At 37.8% G+C, this 18,667-nt stretch overlaps 1 protein-coding gene across 2 annotated transcripts in view; it reads left to right on the top strand.

Moving 5' to 3' along the window:
- LOC150074952 (uncharacterized) overlaps positions 1-18,667 on the top strand; it is a 153,761-nt gene that overhangs the window by 60,529 nt on the left and 74,565 nt on the right. The window contains exon 2 of one of the 2 annotated variants that reach the window (XM_090389238.1): positions 14,905-15,151. The exons of the other annotated variant lie outside the window; for it this stretch is intronic. Within the exon in view, the coding sequence (XP_090245364.1) occupies positions 14,905-15,151 (247 nt within the window). The remainder of the gene's footprint in view (positions 1-14,904; positions 15,152-18,667) is intronic. 2 annotated transcript variants of the gene reach the window in all.

Consider the following 18,667-nt stretch of genomic DNA (forward strand, 5'->3'; position numbering starts at 1 on the left):
TGCAGTACGAAGACTATAAATGTAAGAAAAAGACCTGAATTTGAAAATTAAATTAGACGTTTTGAAGCGAATCGATTCCGGTCAACGACAAGCAGATGTGTGCCATAATTTAGGACTTGCAACTTTAACTGTAAGAACAATTATAAAAAAATAAAGAATTAATTTTAGCAGCGAGAAAGATATCTGTTCCACTGCAAGCAACTAGGACTAGGCCGGCTATTAGGATTGAAATGGAGACTAATTTTACTGAAGATAATATTCAATGCAGAATTCAGTTAAGTTAAATATTTAGAGAGAGAGAGAGAGAGAGATTAGCCAATATGATGATCTGAAGAAAACTCGCCTAAAAAAAAAAAAAAAATGTGAAACCATTTAACTCTGGTAAGGGCTGTTAGAATAGATTTAAAATCCAGGGAAAAGCCTAGTGCAGATCAAGGAGCCGAAACTTTCAAAAAGAACTTGTTAAAATTATTGAAAAGGGGTATTATGTGTTATACTTCTCAACAAGTTTTAACATAGGTGAAGCAGGACTTTTGTGGAAACTAATGCCTAAAAGAAGTTTCATATTGAAAGAAGAAAAAAACACGCCAGGTTTCAAAGCCGCGAAGGATCAGTTGACTTTATTGTTGGGTGGTAACGCTGCGGGCCATTTAAAATTAATACCCTTTTTAGTTTATTTGGAAGAGGGCCAAAGTTCAACTCAAAATCCACACATTTTTCATGATTAAATTCATCCATTAAATTAAATCAATTAAATTCATTATTTTAATTGGAATTTAAAGTTTACTTTTGATACGCAAGTAGTTACCACATAATTATACGTATGTAATGCAGAATATTTTATATGTGCAAATATTTGAATATTAAATATTTTGACCGACATTTGTGCATCTTTTCATTACTGTTTATTATTGATTAGGAAATATCCTATGGCACCGACCGCAGCTCATAAATACATATGTTACCTTATGGGAAAGCGGCGCTCGCTTTACGCGGATTCACTTAGCGCTCTGTTTTTCCGGAACGAATGATCAGCGTTAAGCGGGGGTCACCTGTATTGTGACTTAGGTGATAGGGCAGATGAATGTCAACATTGCAGCAGATTATCTTTTCTTGGCGAACTTGGAACTGCACAGTCATGTTGTCAAGGAGGAAGATATGTTTGCTGATGGCGGATGCCTATCCAGGCACTTTTAAAGACTTTGTTGGTTGACAACACGAATGGGAGGGTTGGCGAGTAAAGCCAGAATGGGACTGGGTACCCTAGTTATTTATTATTATTATTTTTTTGCTGGTGTAGTATAAGCTTTAGGCTTCCTTGCACTATATGGCCATTACTGATACTATATATGCTCCTTTCTTGTGCATACACTGCCGGTTTCTTGAAACTGGTTCATTCTTCAACTCATTGATTGTTCTGTATGTGGCTCTTTCTGGAATTCCTGCTGATAATATCCCTTTTTCCCTAGACACAACATGCACATTGCTTTCTCTTGCGCTGTTGCTTTTTGATGTGAAAACATATGGCGACACTAGAGTAAAATCAATTGGTGATAAATTTCTTGTAATGGAAATGATGCAATTGATTTGTAACAAAGAGAGCTGACCATTTAGATTTTAAATGACTTCCTAAATGGCGCTAACGATGCTAACTCAGTCACTAATGTTGATTCGGTAGGCTAAGTAGTTTATTCAGTAGAGTAAGTTCATACTAAGATACAGAAATGGCGTCACTTCCTAAAGGCCGCTAATTCAGTCACTAAAAGGCTGCTAGCTCAGTAATTTTATTCAAAGCCACCGAAGAAACCTTTCGTGTTGAAAGGGAATGAGATCAAAAACATGGAGAATGAAAAAAATGCAGACTTTAATAAAATCTGCAGATTTTATTAAATTCAAGCTTTGATTCAAGAATGCAATTCTTTTAGTAGTTTTTGGTTATGACGTCATTAGTATTAGTAACGGCCGCATGGTGCAAGAAAGCCTATGGCTTATGCTGCACCAGCCAAAAAAAAATAATAAAAATAAAAAATCCGAACAAAACAATGATAAAAACAAAAAATAAATAAATAAATAAATAGATAAATAAAATAAATAACTAATTAATAATAATCAATAAATAAAATAAAAAGGAAATTAAACCTATCATCCTATATGCTTCCCTTACCTGAAAGTACTATCCAGATGACCTTTGAATTTCCCCAAACTGTCGGCCTCTACCATCCGTGAAGGCAACTTATTCCAGTAATTTATAACTCGCTGGCTAAAATAAAACTTCCTGCAGTCCAATCTAAACATTTCCTCCCGTAACTTGAATTTATGTCCCCTAGTTCTAGCATCATTTATAATCTTGAAAAATTTGTCCTCATTCATTTTACTGATGCCTCTCAGAGGCTTAAACATTTCAATCAAATCTCCTCTAAGGTGTCTAGTTTCCAAACTCTACAACCCACATATTCGAAGTCTTTCTTCATAAGGACGCCCTTTTGCCGATCTCACCAGGCGAGTTACCCTTCTTTGCACCCTTTCAAGAAGCTCAATGTCTTTCTTTCGTTGCGGTCTCCATACTTGAACACAGTGTTCCAAGTGTGGTCTAACGTAAGCCTTATATAATGGGATTATCACGTCCCTATCTCTACTTGCAAAAGTTCGATAGATCATTGATAGGACACCACGGTCCTTCCTTGCAACCTCTTTACAATGCTCAGAGAATTTCATGTCTGACCGTATCGTAACACCCAAGTCCATTTCCTCCAGTACTGGATTTAGTTGAACACCACCAAGTGAATAAGTTATTTTGGGATTACTGTTGTTGGATTAAAGCACAGCTGCCATTTTTCTGACCATTCCTGAAGTCTATCTAAGTCTCTCTGAACAAGCTCAGCTTGACAGTGATCATTAACTACTCTACCAATTTTAACATCATCTGCAAATTTAGACATCACGCCCTCTATCCCTTCATCAATGTCGTTTATGAAAATTAAAAACAACAGTGGTCCTAATACTGATCGTTGGGGAATCCCACTTCTTACATCAACCCAATCTGAGGAATAGCCATTTATCACAACCCTCTGCCTCCTGCCCTGAAGCCATCCTTCTATCCATCTAAGGATTTTCCCAGTGATTCCAACCTGTTCCAGCTTATAAAACAACCACTCATGTGGGACTGAGTCAAATGCTTTGCTGAAATCTAAATAAACAATATCGAAATTATTCCCTAAATCCAGCTCGTGAGTGACCCTTTCGAAATAGCGAACCAGATTTGTAAAACATTATTTTCCCTTTACAAAACCATGCTGAGTATGCTGAGAATTTCAATTCGATCCAAATGATCCTGAATTCCACCCTTGATCATTGCCTCCATGATTTTCCCTACTACTGAAGTCAGACTGACAAGTCGATAATTTCCAACTTCACTTTTAGAGCCACCCTTACGTATGGGAAATACATTTGCACTTTTCCAATCAAAGGGAATCTCCCCAGAGTCTAGTGATGCTTGCGTAATTAGCCTCAATGGTTCAATGCACTCACTTGCCGCCTCTCTTAAGATTATAGGGTATATTCCATCAACTCCAGGAGCCTTACTGGTCTGTAGGCTCAAGTTTTTTCATTAAATAATCTTGCGAAATTTCAATATCATTAATTACATATTTTTTAACTTCGCTCCCACAATTTCCCATTGCCACAAAAGGCTTTTCATCTGTAAATATCGATGCAAAATAACTGTTGAGTTCATCTGCAACGGCAGCTGGTGTATTTATTACTATCCCATTTCCCTTACGTAAAGGTGTATTTATTACTATCCCATTTCCCTTACGTAAAGGTGTATTTATTACTATCCCATTTCCCTTACGTAAAGGTCCGATCTGGTTTGTGCTGCTCTTCTTGGCATTTATATATGTGAAGAATTCTTTATACTCCCCTCTTTGCTCTGTTTGCTAGTGATTTCTCATAAACAGCCTTTGCCTGTCGAACCTTTTCTGTGGCTCTATTACATATCACCTTGTAGCTGTTATAGGCTTCAGTACTTTTTATTGCTCTGTAACCTTTTCATGCCACCTTTTTCTGCTCAAGTAATGCGGCAACTTCACTATTCATCCAACTTGGAACCCTTCTCGTGGAGTATTTTTTTTTTTAATGGTATATACGCATTCAAGGCATCTGTGATTAAAGTTTTAAAAGCATACCAGAGTTCAATTGTATTCATTCTCTGCGCGATATCTACCCAGTTAATAGAGGCCGTGTAGTACCTTAAGGCATCGTAATTTCCTTTTCTGAAATTAAAACCCATTCCTTTGCCTTTAACTACTGCTACCTCTCTCTTGTCATCATCCACTGTAGAACTCCGTGATCACTTCCTGCTACTTGTTCCTCTACTGTCAGCCCTGTTATGTCATCTGATTCATGTGTGATGATGAGGTCTAGGATATTCTTTTCTCTAGTACTTTCCCTGACATGTTGATACAAATAACAGTCATCTAGTTGATTTAAAAATTTTGTTCCCCATGTCGAGTTTCCTTCCCATTTACTCCAATCAATTAGAGGCAAATTGAAATCACCCATAATAAGGCATTGATGCTTATTTGCCCATTCCATTTGCATGTAGAGGCTTTTGTCATAATCTTCACAATCACCTGGTCTGTAGATTACTCCTACTCGCATTATACCTTTGTTTCCAACTATCTCACACCATACAGACTCTATACTAGCATGTGAAATGTCTGAATCCGGGAAAGCTATCGTCGCACTCAGGCTGCTTCTGATAAGAAGCATTACCCCACCACCCCTTCTATCTAACCTGTCCTTCCTAAATACATTATACAAGCCGCACTGAAACTCATCATCCCCAATTTCCGGGTGGCATCACTTCTCTGTAAGCCCTATTATGTCCGCGTTACTTGTTTTAACCAGCAGTTCGAATTCTCTCATTTTATTGACGACACTCCTAACGTTACTGTATAAACAATTAAGATTTACTGTTCTTGTATATTTAACAACCCTAACACAACCCTTGAAGTGTTTTAGGCTCTCTTCCCTGATATTAGCTACCCGCTCAAGTGAAACGTCTTTGCCCCCAGAACTTCTAGATAATATGTGCAAGAGTTACATTGACCAATATTATCAGATAAACGCGTGTCAGTATTACCCACATCCCCCCCTAACTAGCAGTTTCCCTGAACCTTTAAGGTATCCTCAATAATGCTGGCAAAAACATTTGCACCACCTTTGTTTAAGTGTATCCCATCTCTACAAAACAAATCCCTTCTACCTACAAATGTGGGCCATGCTGATAGAAATTTACCCCCTAAAGCCTTGCAGATTCCTTCAAGTCTTGAGTTAATCCACAAGGCTCTTAACATATAATCCCTCCTATCGTGTCTGGGCAGAATTGCAGACACATAGACATTATGGCCTAGCTCGCGACATTTCCTCAGCATGGTCCTGTATTTTTCCAACAAATCGTCAGATCGTGTACGATCTGACGATTAATATTATTTGTCCCCACATGAATAATAATATTTTCTTTACCCCCTTTAAAATCTGACAATCTGTTGGTGACATTATCAATAGTTGCTCCCGGCAGACATACTCTGGTTCTGCTCCAACTATCTTGATTACAAAATATATTCCCCGTTTCCCTGACAATGGAGTCTCCTAATAAAACAATGTCCTTTTTAACCAGAGTAGTTCGCACTTGGTTTTTCTGTTTTGAGTCTCGAATCCGGTGTGCATCACTTGGTAGATTGCTGGAGTTTTGAGTTCCTGACGAGCTCCCAGATGCATTATTTTCGAGGGCAAGCACTCGTTTTTTCAGGGACTCAAATTGTTCCATCAGTGCACCAAATTGTAATTTAAGATCGGTGCGCTCCTTACATCGATCACAAAGAAAAGAATCCCCAGGTGAGGTAGAATTAGTCACCAGGTCGACCTTGGAAAACATTCCACAGGTTCCACAATGGATTAAATCACGACTCACCCGTAAATCGCCATCTGCTATTTCCGTGTGAGTCACGATACCCTGTGACGTGTTTAAGGCAGATCTCGTAACTACCATTATAAAATTAAATAAATATCAATAAAAGTAACTTTAAAAAATTATATCTATAATATTAAAATCAAACAGTTACAGGAAAACCTATAACAAAATAATCCAACAATATCTAAATAAAGCAAATATTTAAAAGCACTATCCAAAAGTAAACCACTTAACTGAGGAGCCCTGTCTAAGCGCGTCCACTCACCTCAAATGCCAACGTATTATGAATCTGTAGACAACATCACTACAGATGGATTTCACCAAAAAAAGTCTACAGATGGATTTCACCAAATATTGAATTGTAAAAATTATTTCGAAGATGGGTAAAACTCCAGCTGAGGGAACTTGAGAGAAGCATGCAAGAATAAAACCTTCAAAGCCACTGAAGAAGTTTCCCATGTTGACAAAAGAAAGAAAGTTTTTTTAAAAACGAAAAAAAATGCGGAGTTTAATAAAATCCGCTTATCAAGAAGCTGCTTTGAAGCCATACAGGCTTTGAAGGTTTTCCAGGATCATCTGCTGGGGGTCGACTTGCTAGAACGAAGGCTTTGTTAGCTTAGTATGGCTAGAGAAATCAATTTAGAAACCCTACTGATCACAAGAACAAGTATGAGCGTTTTGTTCAATAACAACAGAGTGATCTTAGCTAAATTAAATTAATTATGTTCCACTAATACTGGCTTGTGCTATTGTCATCCATAAATCTCAGTGAGGTACTTTCGATTCTATAGTTTGTCGCATTATCTCGAGTTAACGGTATCGATGATCTTTACATCATTGCTGCAAATGGAGAAAAGAAATTTTATCATGGACTGAGAAGTGCTACATCCACTCTTGCACTTCAAACTGAAATGATCGGGTTGTTGGGTAATCCTCTATTTACCATGCAAGGTACTTTATATCGATTCATCAGTAAATGACAAGATCTTTATAAACTCAAGTGTATGTATCATATTTTAGCTATCACAAACCCACTGTAAGTAAATTACCTATTGAACATGTACTGCAACCTCAAATTCATGAAACTGTCGGAAAAAAAAATAGATGCATTAAAATGTTAAACATGTTTGGATTCTTTTCATACTAAACCCCTTAATCTCGTCCAAGCCAATGATGTGTTTACATAAAATGAAACATCTTTTGTGCATACAGAGGGTACACACGGTGTTTTTTTTTTTTTTTTTTTTAATGCTGTACTGTTGCAGTGCTTGCTTGGATCAAGTCTGAAAACCATTTTAAGATGCTTATTGCAATAAAATTTTAATCAAGCTTCATAATCAGTTGAATTATAGACATTCTGTGTGTAAAATTAATTGTTTTTACTTCACTGTACATAACACCCAAAATTTCTTCCATGTTTTGTAATACATGTCAACAAAATGTCGTTGCTATGTAAAAAAATATTCATCCCAACTCAGGTGCTAGGTCTGGTCCAACAAGTGGATGTTGGTCTTGTAAGATTTTCCAAAGAGTCAGGATATCGCCAGGAAATCCTTGAGCAACTCAAGGATTTCATCTCAAGGATAACAACTCCAACTAGGAATCTCATTCCTGAACTCGTATTAATTTAGTTGAAGGAAATACGGAACATCAATGAATATTATATGTTGTATATATAAAATCTTTTGTTCTTTTTGTTATTAACATTTTGGTCAACGTTAGATATATGTAATAAAATAGATAAATAGTTTCTGTAAATAGAAATGTAATGAAGATGGTCCTCAGTACAGATGGTTTGTGAAGCCTCTTTTCTGCTGATGCTCAAGGTCTTGATGGGAGCTCAGGCAAGGAGGTTCACCCTTTTGTTAATTTTATGTTTGGGTTTATTCTATCTTTTTATTGTAATTCTTTTAGCTCTTAATCAATAGTTGCTTTCTGCATATTAAGCTGCCATCCTTTCACTGTTATTCATCTTTCTATTATTATCTGTATGTTAATGTTTCATGACAAATGTGAAATAAAGAATTTAATATCCAGCACTTCAGCCACAGCGTATGGTATATGGTTAATCTGTGGTATCTATGAATAAATATAAATAATAGTAATAATTTCTATATTTCTATTGTTGTGATTTTAATGAAACAAATCTTTCTAAAAGAGTCAAATACTTAATTTTGCAAAAAATTCCATTCACTGGGTGTCACAATGTGTGGATGTGCAGTAAAGACAATGGGTGCTTTATGTGTATATACTAATGTGCCTAAAAATAGATAAAGAAATATTCAATGGTATTAATGTTGTTTTAAATATACGGGGTTCCACCAGTATGACTTGACATTAACATAGCTTCCCAATGGGATATGGTTTAACAATTTTTTGCATATTGAAAAATGTCCAGAAAAGTTTACTGCCTTTTTTTTTTCTCTCTCCTAGTAACTGAAAAACTAAAACCCAGCAAATGAAAATGATAACACCCCAGGAGAGGTGTATATCATGGTTCATTGGCACCAAATCAGATGTACTGCAGGCAGCATAGATTTTAGACAAAATGCTAAAGGACATCATCACCACCAAGTAGACCATCGTGAGTGCCATAAAACATTTGTGGAGCTTGGAAGCGTCTCACACTGGCAGTCTGCATATGCAGGCATATCTAGACCAGTGCGTGAATATAGGATTCAGCTTGTACAGACTCTGACATGGACATGATACAGCTGGATGAGGACACTAGATTCCTTGGACGTGTACTGGCGACAGGATGTCCCATGTTTCTGGGAGAGTCAGTTGCCACAATCTTTGTATCTGGGGGCTTTAAAAATCCTCCTGTGACTCATAACTCACTGGAATACACCCGCCATATATGACTGAAACTTTATTAACATAAATTAAACAGAATGATAATAAAATGAGGCAGGATACAATTTTGTCGTAAAAATACAATGACAACTGTAGCGTTAAAAGCAATAATATGATAGATAAAATTAAAATATATGAAATACCCTATTTCTTTGATTGTAAGATGCACCTTAATTTCAGAAAAAAAGCTTTGATTCTAAGAAAAAATAAATAAATAAAATAAAACACTAAAATAAATCTAACAAATATTTTTATTATAATAGAATTCAGTTTGCCGACAACAATAGGACCGGTATTTATCAGTAGGTATGTTATTCATCACTTCCTTCTGAGCTGTCGATATCTGAATCAGTATCAGTCTACTTCACATTCAGGATCAGATTCTTCTGAGCCATCGAGAGCATTGGTGATGCAACATTTTTTAAATGAGTGCTTGACTATTCTTTCTGGGATCAGCTTCTTCCGTGCTGTTGTGATACCCATTCTGCTGATTTTGATGCTGGCGCTTTCTTAATTTTTCTGGAAGGTTGTCGGTCAACAGCCAGGATTCATGTTCCTTTCTCAAGTAATCCTTAAATGGTTTGTTGACTGAAATGTCAAGTGGCTGTATTTGGCTAGTCATGTCACCAGGAATCAAAACCAAGTCGCCACGTTTTTGCACGATTTTATTTTTGACCCGTTCGGACAAATTTCCACAAAATGCATCAAGTACTAGCATGCTAGGTGGGTAAAGAAGACTTCCAGGATGTCTATTCCACACAACATTTAGCCAGTATTCCATAAGATCTGCTGACATCCATTGGTGCACTATGGCCATAGTTGCTGATGCGCCCAATAAATCCCGAAACAAACAAGCCGACATTCATCCATTTTTTTTTTTTTTTTTTTTTTTTTTTTTTTTTGTGCCCACACAGTAACATCTTTGGGGAAAATTTTCATTCTTTGGTATGGTTTTTTTGAGTTAAAATTAAATATGGTGGCAACTATCGACCATCAGCAGTGATGCAGTGCTTTTCATAGCCCGTGCTTATAGTCTTGATTTCTTTAGCGTTGACGGTGTAATTTCGAGGCATATCGAAGAAGACCAGGGTTTCGTCAGCATTTCCAATTTGACTTAACTTGTTTCTTTTTTTTTTCATCACCTGCCGTTAAAAGTTAATCAGCTTCTGTTGAATTTTTTGACAGATAGATGTTCGGTGCCTTGATGATAATCCACTACGGCGCACAAGTCTGTTGGACTAGCCGTGACTGCCTTTAAAAATTATATTCTCTATTCCGAGGGACTTGGCAATTTCTCCAGCTTTCAATTGCATGGCTTGTCGAGTGATGGGTAATCCTTTTGTGCTTGTCTCCGTTGCAAAACGTATCACAGCTTCATCGACTTGTGGAAATCTTCCTTTCTTAGGCCCTGTAAAGCATTTGGTTGTTGCTTTGCACGAAAATATGGAATTACGATAATTTCTCCGAACATTTACTTCACTGATGTCAAAATGTTGACCCGTACCTCTATTTCCATGTTCTTTTGCATACATAATAACATTTCGTTTCAATGCGGCTTCGTAGTACAATCTTTTTGACATTTTAATGTGCATTAAGTGATCAAAACTAACAAAATACAGTAACTCCACTTCTTACGTACTTTCAAAGATACAAACAAAACTTCCTAGTTTTTGCCGAGTGAGCTCCATGATAATGAAATAATGTTGGCTTCACATTTCGAAAGCACGTGAAATCACTCGCGCCACTTTATTCTCCAGTGGAATTGGAGAATGCGATAATGGTCAAACTTGGGAGTTTGGGTTTCCACGTAAAAACAAAACGTGTGGTGCTGTGCAAAGCATGGGAAAAATTCAAAAAAAAAAAACTGCGATTGTAAGATGCCACTGATTCTAAGACGCACCCCGTTTTTAGAGACGTTTATGGGGGTGTGAAAGTGCATCTTAGAATCGGAGAAATACGGTATTACAAACTAAAAGTGGTAAAACAACCAGTTTTTCAAAGGTGACTGCCTCATTTATCAACAGTAAAACTTGACTGTCACAGCACATCCTTAAATATCATCTGCAGGCTCGTGGCATGTGTTACTGTAGGAGCATGGGAATTATTCTCCACATGTGCTTGAAGACAGGAGATGGCTCGGGGACTCCCCTATCTCTGTTGATGGTATTATGTTCTGAAGAACAAATCCTCTAGCTCTCAAGCCATTTCTAGTTTAATGCCTATGTGAATAATCAACGATGATAGCATCGCCTGGTGAAATTTGGTTCTTCTCCTAGAAGTGTTCAGCCACAGCAGATTTCCCTTAGTCTGTGATCTGTATTGCAATAATGTTTCCCCCATACAGTCTTTAAGCCAGCATTCTTCTCTCCAACATGACACTCCCCACAGCCCAGGCATTTGATTCCATATATAATGCCATTTGGTATAGGACCTTTACTTTTACATGATTGTGTACAATCTCTGCACACAGATATGTAATATTCTAGAGATTCGTTCTGTTAAGCCCAGATGGTAGGGAATGTTTGGAGATCCCCTATAACCCATTTAATCTTGTCCATTCTATCCTCTGAGGTTGCTGCAATGGGACCCAGCCCTATCAAATAGGGCTCTGATTACGCTAGTCTCATGATTGTTGGCTTATGCCATGTTATAATGCTTGTATTATCCTCAGCACATAGGTTTCCTATACACTCTCATTTTTACTCTTGGGGGCTGTCCCTACAAACCAACACACCAAGAAGGGAGGGTACTGTCTATTTCCACCTCCAAAGTGAACTGAATGAAAGGGGAGAAACCACTGAGGAAGCTGAGAACATTGTCCTTTCCTCCCCCTCTGTACAAAGGCAAATGTATTGTCAGCACAGCATTTCCAAGCATGTGTGGGGGTGACCTGCAACAGACCCATCAAAAATTCTGGACGCCAGTTCTTTCATGGCCAAGTTGGCAATAATAGCACTAATTGGAGAACCCATAGCTGCTCTGTTAACCTGCTTATACGTAGTATCTTGATACAACGTGGTAGCACTGATCGTGTGGTAGTACTAAAAAGGCATAATTCGACACTGCTACAAATATCTTCCATACATAAGGAGGTCCTTTCCCTTAAGGTGTTATCCCTCTCCAATGCCATGCATAAACACTTCGCACTATGCTTAATGGGGATGCACGTGAATGTTCTGGATGTTCATTCAAACCTTACTATCAAGGATAGTAGAGACTGTGAATTTATATATGATCGGGTAATTTGAAGACTGTAATGTTATGGTGTCATTTGATGTGGTTTCCTTATTCACGTAGATCCCCATTGAGCATGATGTGAAGCGTGTATGCATGGTTCCAAACTGACGTGAATTCAAAAGCACGGAAATACTGCCCTTCAGCAGAGTGGGTGATGACACATTTGCGGTTGATACTAAGTCAGTTGCAAGTTTACTTTTCAAGTTTCTGAAAAGTAAATTCTTAAAATTGTCAGTTGCTTATAGCAAATTTCCTTTGTGTTGAGGCACTTTTCAAAGAAAATGACCTTATTTTCTGGCTATAAGATGCTTTCTTCTCCCCTCCCCTCTGGAAAATGTTAGCCAAACTTCCCCTGCATTATGATCTGTAGATATACTAGTGTACTCAATGATGCCTTTAGCCATGATTAGAACAGTATGGTTAGGATATTCAGGTGTGACCATTTCAGGTCACTCAACAGATAACAAGTAGTACAGTTGGTGAATGAAATGTGGAGTTATCTATAATTCCAGGAGATACTGGTCCAACTGCAGCCATCGGGCATTTTAGTTAACAAACCCTTTAAAGAATTCACCATTTGACACCAATAGGATGAATGGCACAACCATTTTCTGGTTAGGGAAATGGGTCAGAAATTAGTGATGGTGAGACAATACAATTGCCACATTTTTCAAGAAATGTGGAAACAGCAGTGTCCTTGATGGTTATGGAGACTTGCTCTTCAAAGAAAGTGAAAGTTCATCAGTAATGATGATTGTGGGTATTGAGGGTGCATTATTGGTGTTACTTGAAGAGTACATGCTTTGTTTTGCAAGCACGTTTGAATTTGTATTTCAAATACAGCCACTCCCCTACTTACGTAAGGGTTATGCTCCGCAGAACTTTATGCAAGTTGAATTTTACATAAGTCAGAATTTCCCTAAATGCTTATGCAGCACTCACAACTGTGCATGCTGAATTTGATTGAAGCAAAAAAGAAATGTTCGACAAACATGTAAATAGAATAATTTATTTAATTTTTTGAAATGCACAATAAAAAGATTAAGACAAGTGCAAGTTAAATGGAATAATTGCATTGGCAGAGCTTTGATCGAGGCCTGGGGGGTGTGGAACTGCAATTGCTGGTGTAAAGTGCTTGGCTTATGGAGTTACAGCGTATATATTTTTGCCATCCTAGTCTGGTCCTCCATTTATTTCCTACAGGGTGTAAAATACGTTTCCATGCTTTTTTTAAGTTTGCACCAGCTGACAAAAATTTACATAAAGTCGAATTTATGTAAGTCAGATATTACGTCAGTCGGGGAGTGGTTGTATATGCAATAACTTAATTTTTTTGTTTAAAAAAAAAAAAATCTTCAAAAACTACCTTGTCATCCAGAAAATATGGTGATTGCGGACTAACAGGCCACTAAGAGCAGAAGAGGCTTTAAAAATCAGTTCATGGGGAAGTATTATGTTGTAGTAGTAGTAGCCAAGGTATGCTGCTCTGAAATTATATTGTAACTAAAGTACAATGTCGCACTTTTTTTTTTTTTTTTTTTTAACTGATGTAATTGCGCCATTGTAGTTTCTCTGATGTGGAGTGCAACAAGAAGAGTTGTTGGGCCACTTGTGCGATTGGAACTTAAAAATATTAAATTGTTCTAGAGAACCTTTCGGACAATTTCAGGTTGCAAACAAGGTAAAGAATAAATCAGTATTTATTTGGATAATTGAGATAAATGGTTCCATTTGTTTAAATTACAGAAATATCTTTATTAATTATTCAGCCTTAAAGCAAAGGAAATGTATATGGTTACATAGTGCTTTATAATCATGTTGCAAAATAGTTTATCTGTGATGTTATCTGTGGTCACTGTGATAATGAAAGTTATGGTTACTGAATGAAAAATTTTAAAGTGAATGGAATGGCCAATATCCAAAAAAATGTGGCTCTGCAGTTAAACAGAAATAATAGACGATACAATATTCATCTGTCATTAATTCAGAAACCTTGTATTTTGATCAACTGGGGTGGAGGTTGTACTGGTAGTTACAGAATTAATTCTTGTGATGATAAACCTCAAGCAGTGATTGTTATTAGACAAAGATCTAATAGTTACTCAAGTAACTGAAAAGATTTTAAGGGCTAAGGCCTCAATTTACAGTAAATGTGATAAAACTGTGCCATTTTCACCATTTTGGTGATTCACTTACATCACAAACATGATGCTAATGCACTAACCTGTTACATTACTCAGGTAACTTCATTATGTAATCCTGTGTTGCTATTTTGGAAACTCTGTAGCCATATCCGTAGAGTACTTAAAAAAAAAATTTATAAAGTTAAGGTCTTTTAATGTCGTGGCAATGGACTCAAATTGAGTTTGTCCACAGCTGGCTGGACAATCTCAATTTGAGATTGTCCAGCCAGTTCTATATATTATCAGACACCTTTGAACGAATGTTCGAAGGTGTCTGATAATATATAGAACTCGGGTTTTTTCTCTTCCCTCAGGCAGAGAAAAAATGTTCTAAAAATTCGAATGTTCTAGGCTATTTACCTACTCACTCTCCATGCAGGGTCCTTGAATATGGAGGCTATCACAATCTTACTTGCTCCTTGTTACATTTTATAAAGAATTGGTGTGTTAAAGGTGTTGGATCACCAGTGACCACAGGTGCATCATCTTTGATGTTATTTTATCCAGGTGTAGCAGGACCATTTGCGAAACTTATAGATTTATGGTTAAGTTCACTAGGTGGGATTGTTTTTTTTTTTTCATTAAGATTAATGACATTTAATGTATTTCAGTGGAATATGTTTACAGCTTCTCAAAAGGTAGTTTTTTTAAAAGGCTGAATTAGATGCTCCCTGTTCTTCTATGGAAAGAAGTTACGAAAGGCATGGTACGTTTCCCTGGTGGACAGAAGAATTGTTTCAGATGAGGAAAGCAGTGAGATGTGCAAGAAGAAGCTACCAACGTAGCAGACGTTATTGTTTTAACTATGTTGTAGAAGCAAATAAAATTGAGTATAAGAAATTGAGAAATGCATACACCAAAGCTGTCGATGAGGCTAAGAAGGCTTGGGAAATTTATCTAGGTAGTATAGAACCTTGGCATTATGTTTTTAAGATAATTTCTGAGAAAATTAAATTTGGGAATGTTTTTATCATACAGTACGTGACAGTTCTGAATAAACTATTAGTCGGTCATTACTCATAGAAACCATTCTTTCTGATCTGCCTGAATTCGATCATAGGGACATAATGATGATGAAAAGGAATGCTATTGCAAATCAAGAATGATTTTGAAGAGAATGGGTTGCCCTTTACTTCTGAGTTGCCTGAAGCAATATACCTTGTATGGAATGGTAAAGGGGCCCTTTGGGTTGGCTTCCTTGATGTACGAATTATAAATGATTTTATCAAAGCCAGATATTTTACTGGATCTGTTAAATGTATACTTGGAAGAAGGGATTTCCCACCAAGATATGGAAATCTACTCTTTCAAAAATTATATTTCAGTCCCCCACCCCCAGATGAACTGTATTCATATAAACCTTGTTACCTGTTTTGGGTAAAGCTTGAGAACATCTTTCAACCATTTTCTCTTAAGATGCAGGAAATTTAGCTTCTGAAAATCAGTTTGGATTTAGAAAGGGAGAATTCTCAGAAGTTGCTATTTATAAGGTGATAGGTATACTGGGGAATATCAGGATTGATATTTCCTCTGATTTTTTTGTGAACTCTGGGGGGGGGGGGACTTGGACAATCTTAGGTGGGAGTACTGTGTAAGAAGAATTAGAACTATGGATTGTCCTAAAAATATGTACTCTGTATTTAACAGTTATTTCTGTGATAGTCAGATCCAGGAAAGATAAAATGCACTGAACAGATTCAAGTTATTGAGAGTGGATGTCTTTAGGGGTTGATCCTCAAGCTGCTGGCTTTCAATATTGTTTTGGACAACTTTGTCATTGTTAGAAGGAGCATTGCAGGGGTATATGTAGACCTGGTTATTATAATTGATGGAACTTCAAGATGTGAAATAAATGTATCTGCTAGTTTGACAAGATTGTATTCTTGTGCAGCTTTCATAAAATTGAGAATTGAAAAAATGTATGCATTGCTTAAGGGCAGACTAGGTGTGAATAGTCCACCTGTAGTAAGATACCAGGTTTCCCTAAGATGCTACTAAAGTTGTACTTGGAAGAGCAATTGTTCTTTACAGAACATGACAAATGTCAGAATAAAATTTAATTTTTACACAAGAAGTGCATTTTATTTCCCCATTCCTCTGTATTATTATTACAGTGGAGCAGGAGAATAGAGGTTCAGCTTTAAATTGAATGCTTGACATGGAAAAGCATTATATTTTGTAATTAAAAAGCATATTTTGCTCAGTACTTTACTCTTCTGAGTATGAGCTGGGCATGTTGTGCTGTCTCTGCACAGGGGCAGAAACATTGCAAGTACTTTCAGGGAAACTTCTGGTACACTTCTTATTATATGATCATAATATTGCGGTATTTTACAAAAGGAATACTTCTCTGGAGTTGCTGGGCCTCTGGTTAGCCCCACAACTTCGCTTATGTAGATAGTTGGGGAGAACCAGTACTATACACTGATGAGCCAAAACATTATGATCACCCGGCAAGGCATGGATGCTACAAGATTTCTGTCATGATATCTGATACCAACATGTAACCAGCAGATCCTTTAGCTCGTGTAGGGTCTGTGGTTGAGATGCCACAGATTTGGAGTTGTTCCAACACAAACCACAGATGATTGATGTCTGGGGAATTTGGAGGCCAGGGTAATACCTGGAAGTTTTCTTCATGTTCCGCGAACCAGTCTCGAACAATCCGGGCATGACATTATCCTGCTGAAAGATGGCACCACCAGAAGGGAAGAGCGTTGCCATGAAAGGATGTATTCTGGACATCAATAATGATTAGGTAGGTGGTAGATGTCAGAGTGCACGGCAATTGGGTGACTGGACCCAAGTTATCCCGGCAGAACATTACTCAGAGCATGACACTGGCTTGTTTTTCTCCCACAGTGCATCCAAACATCATCACTTCCCCAGATAAAAGACGCACACAGACCAGGTGACCTTCCAATCACTCAAGGTCCAATTTCAATGCTCGCGCGCCAACTGTAGGCACTCGCCAATGAACCATATTGAGCACTCGGAGTGGCCTGTGGCTACGCACCCCCATTTTAAACAGGATTCGATTTACTGTGTGTTGTGACACATTATATCATCACCAGCATTCCAATTACCAGCGAGTTGCACCACAATTGCCCTTCTGTTGCCATGTACCATCCAGGAGGCCTTTGCTCACCTCGAGCATCGATGAGCCATGATCGTCCAACACCTCTCCGGCATGTCGAGGGTTCCCTCCTCGGACCACTTTCAGTTGGTACTAACCATGGCTGACTGTGAGCACCCCACCAGCCATGCTGTTTCGAATATGCTCTGACCCAGTCATCTAGCCATTACAATTTGGCCCTTGTCAAACTCGCTTTAAGTCTACTGCCTTTCCCATCTGAAGAACAAGAGTAACACTGATTAATGTAGCTGAGTATCAAATGTTTTTTATACCCTGTCCAACCCGCACACGTGCCACGGTTCACCTGCAGTTGCTTCGATTTGCATAACAACTCGCTGGTCTTAATGTTTTGGCTGATCGGTGTAAATATAAAGGGCAGAAAGAAAGGGATGTTAATTCCAACGAATTAACAGTAAATGTTAATTTGTTGGAAGTTTAGTAAACTGAGTGGGATAAGTCTTATAAGAGTTGGGAAACCTATAGATTCATCCCACAAATTGTAGTTATAAATTATAGACCTAAACATGGCATCAGTTTGGTCCAATTACTACTTTCTTGATTATGGGCACAGCCTGGTGTGTGTGTATATGTGGGTGTCTCAAAAATATTGGTACAAACGTTTAGGGGAGGTTGGTAACATCTAAAGGAATGTGAATCGCATAGGAACCCATAACCGGAAACGTCACGGGAAAGTAGTAGCAGAGGCACAAGAAGCAGAAATGACACAAATAGTGGCACAAGAAGCAGAAATGACACAAAATTTATTTGACATAATATTAACAATGGAATAAGAGATGGATGTATTTCATGATGTTACAACAGATGCTCGAAGGTTGCACAATGAGACGCGATGCATGCGTGACACCGACACAGCATAGATTGGCGGACATGGTTGAACACATCTGGAGTTTCTTTGACAGTAGCAGCAGCGCAGACGAGTCTTGCCACGAGATCCATTTCTGTCTCCACAGGCAATTCATACACTATAGATTTGAAGGCGCCCCCACAGAAAGAAATCAAGGCTCAATAAATCAGGTGAGTGTGGACTCATTGCCTGGGAGCCAGGCAATGAGTCCACCACAGCCAATCCATCAATGCCCAAAATGCCTGTTCAAATGGTCACGAACATACCTTCCATAATGGGCAGGTGCCCTGTCATGTTGAAACCAAATGTTGCATCTCACATTTGCTGGAACATCATCAAGTAGCCCTGGTAGAATTTGTTCAAGAAAGATCCGATATTTAGCGGAGTTCATGCTGGATGGTAACAGGTATGGGCTG

This window comes from Mastigoproctus giganteus, chromosome 14 (assembly GCF_048544385.1).
Source record: "Mastigoproctus giganteus isolate SK-2022 chromosome 14, ASM4854438v1, whole genome shotgun sequence".
NCBI classification, from domain to species: domain Eukaryota; kingdom Metazoa; phylum Arthropoda; class Arachnida; order Uropygi; family Thelyphonidae; genus Mastigoproctus; species Mastigoproctus giganteus.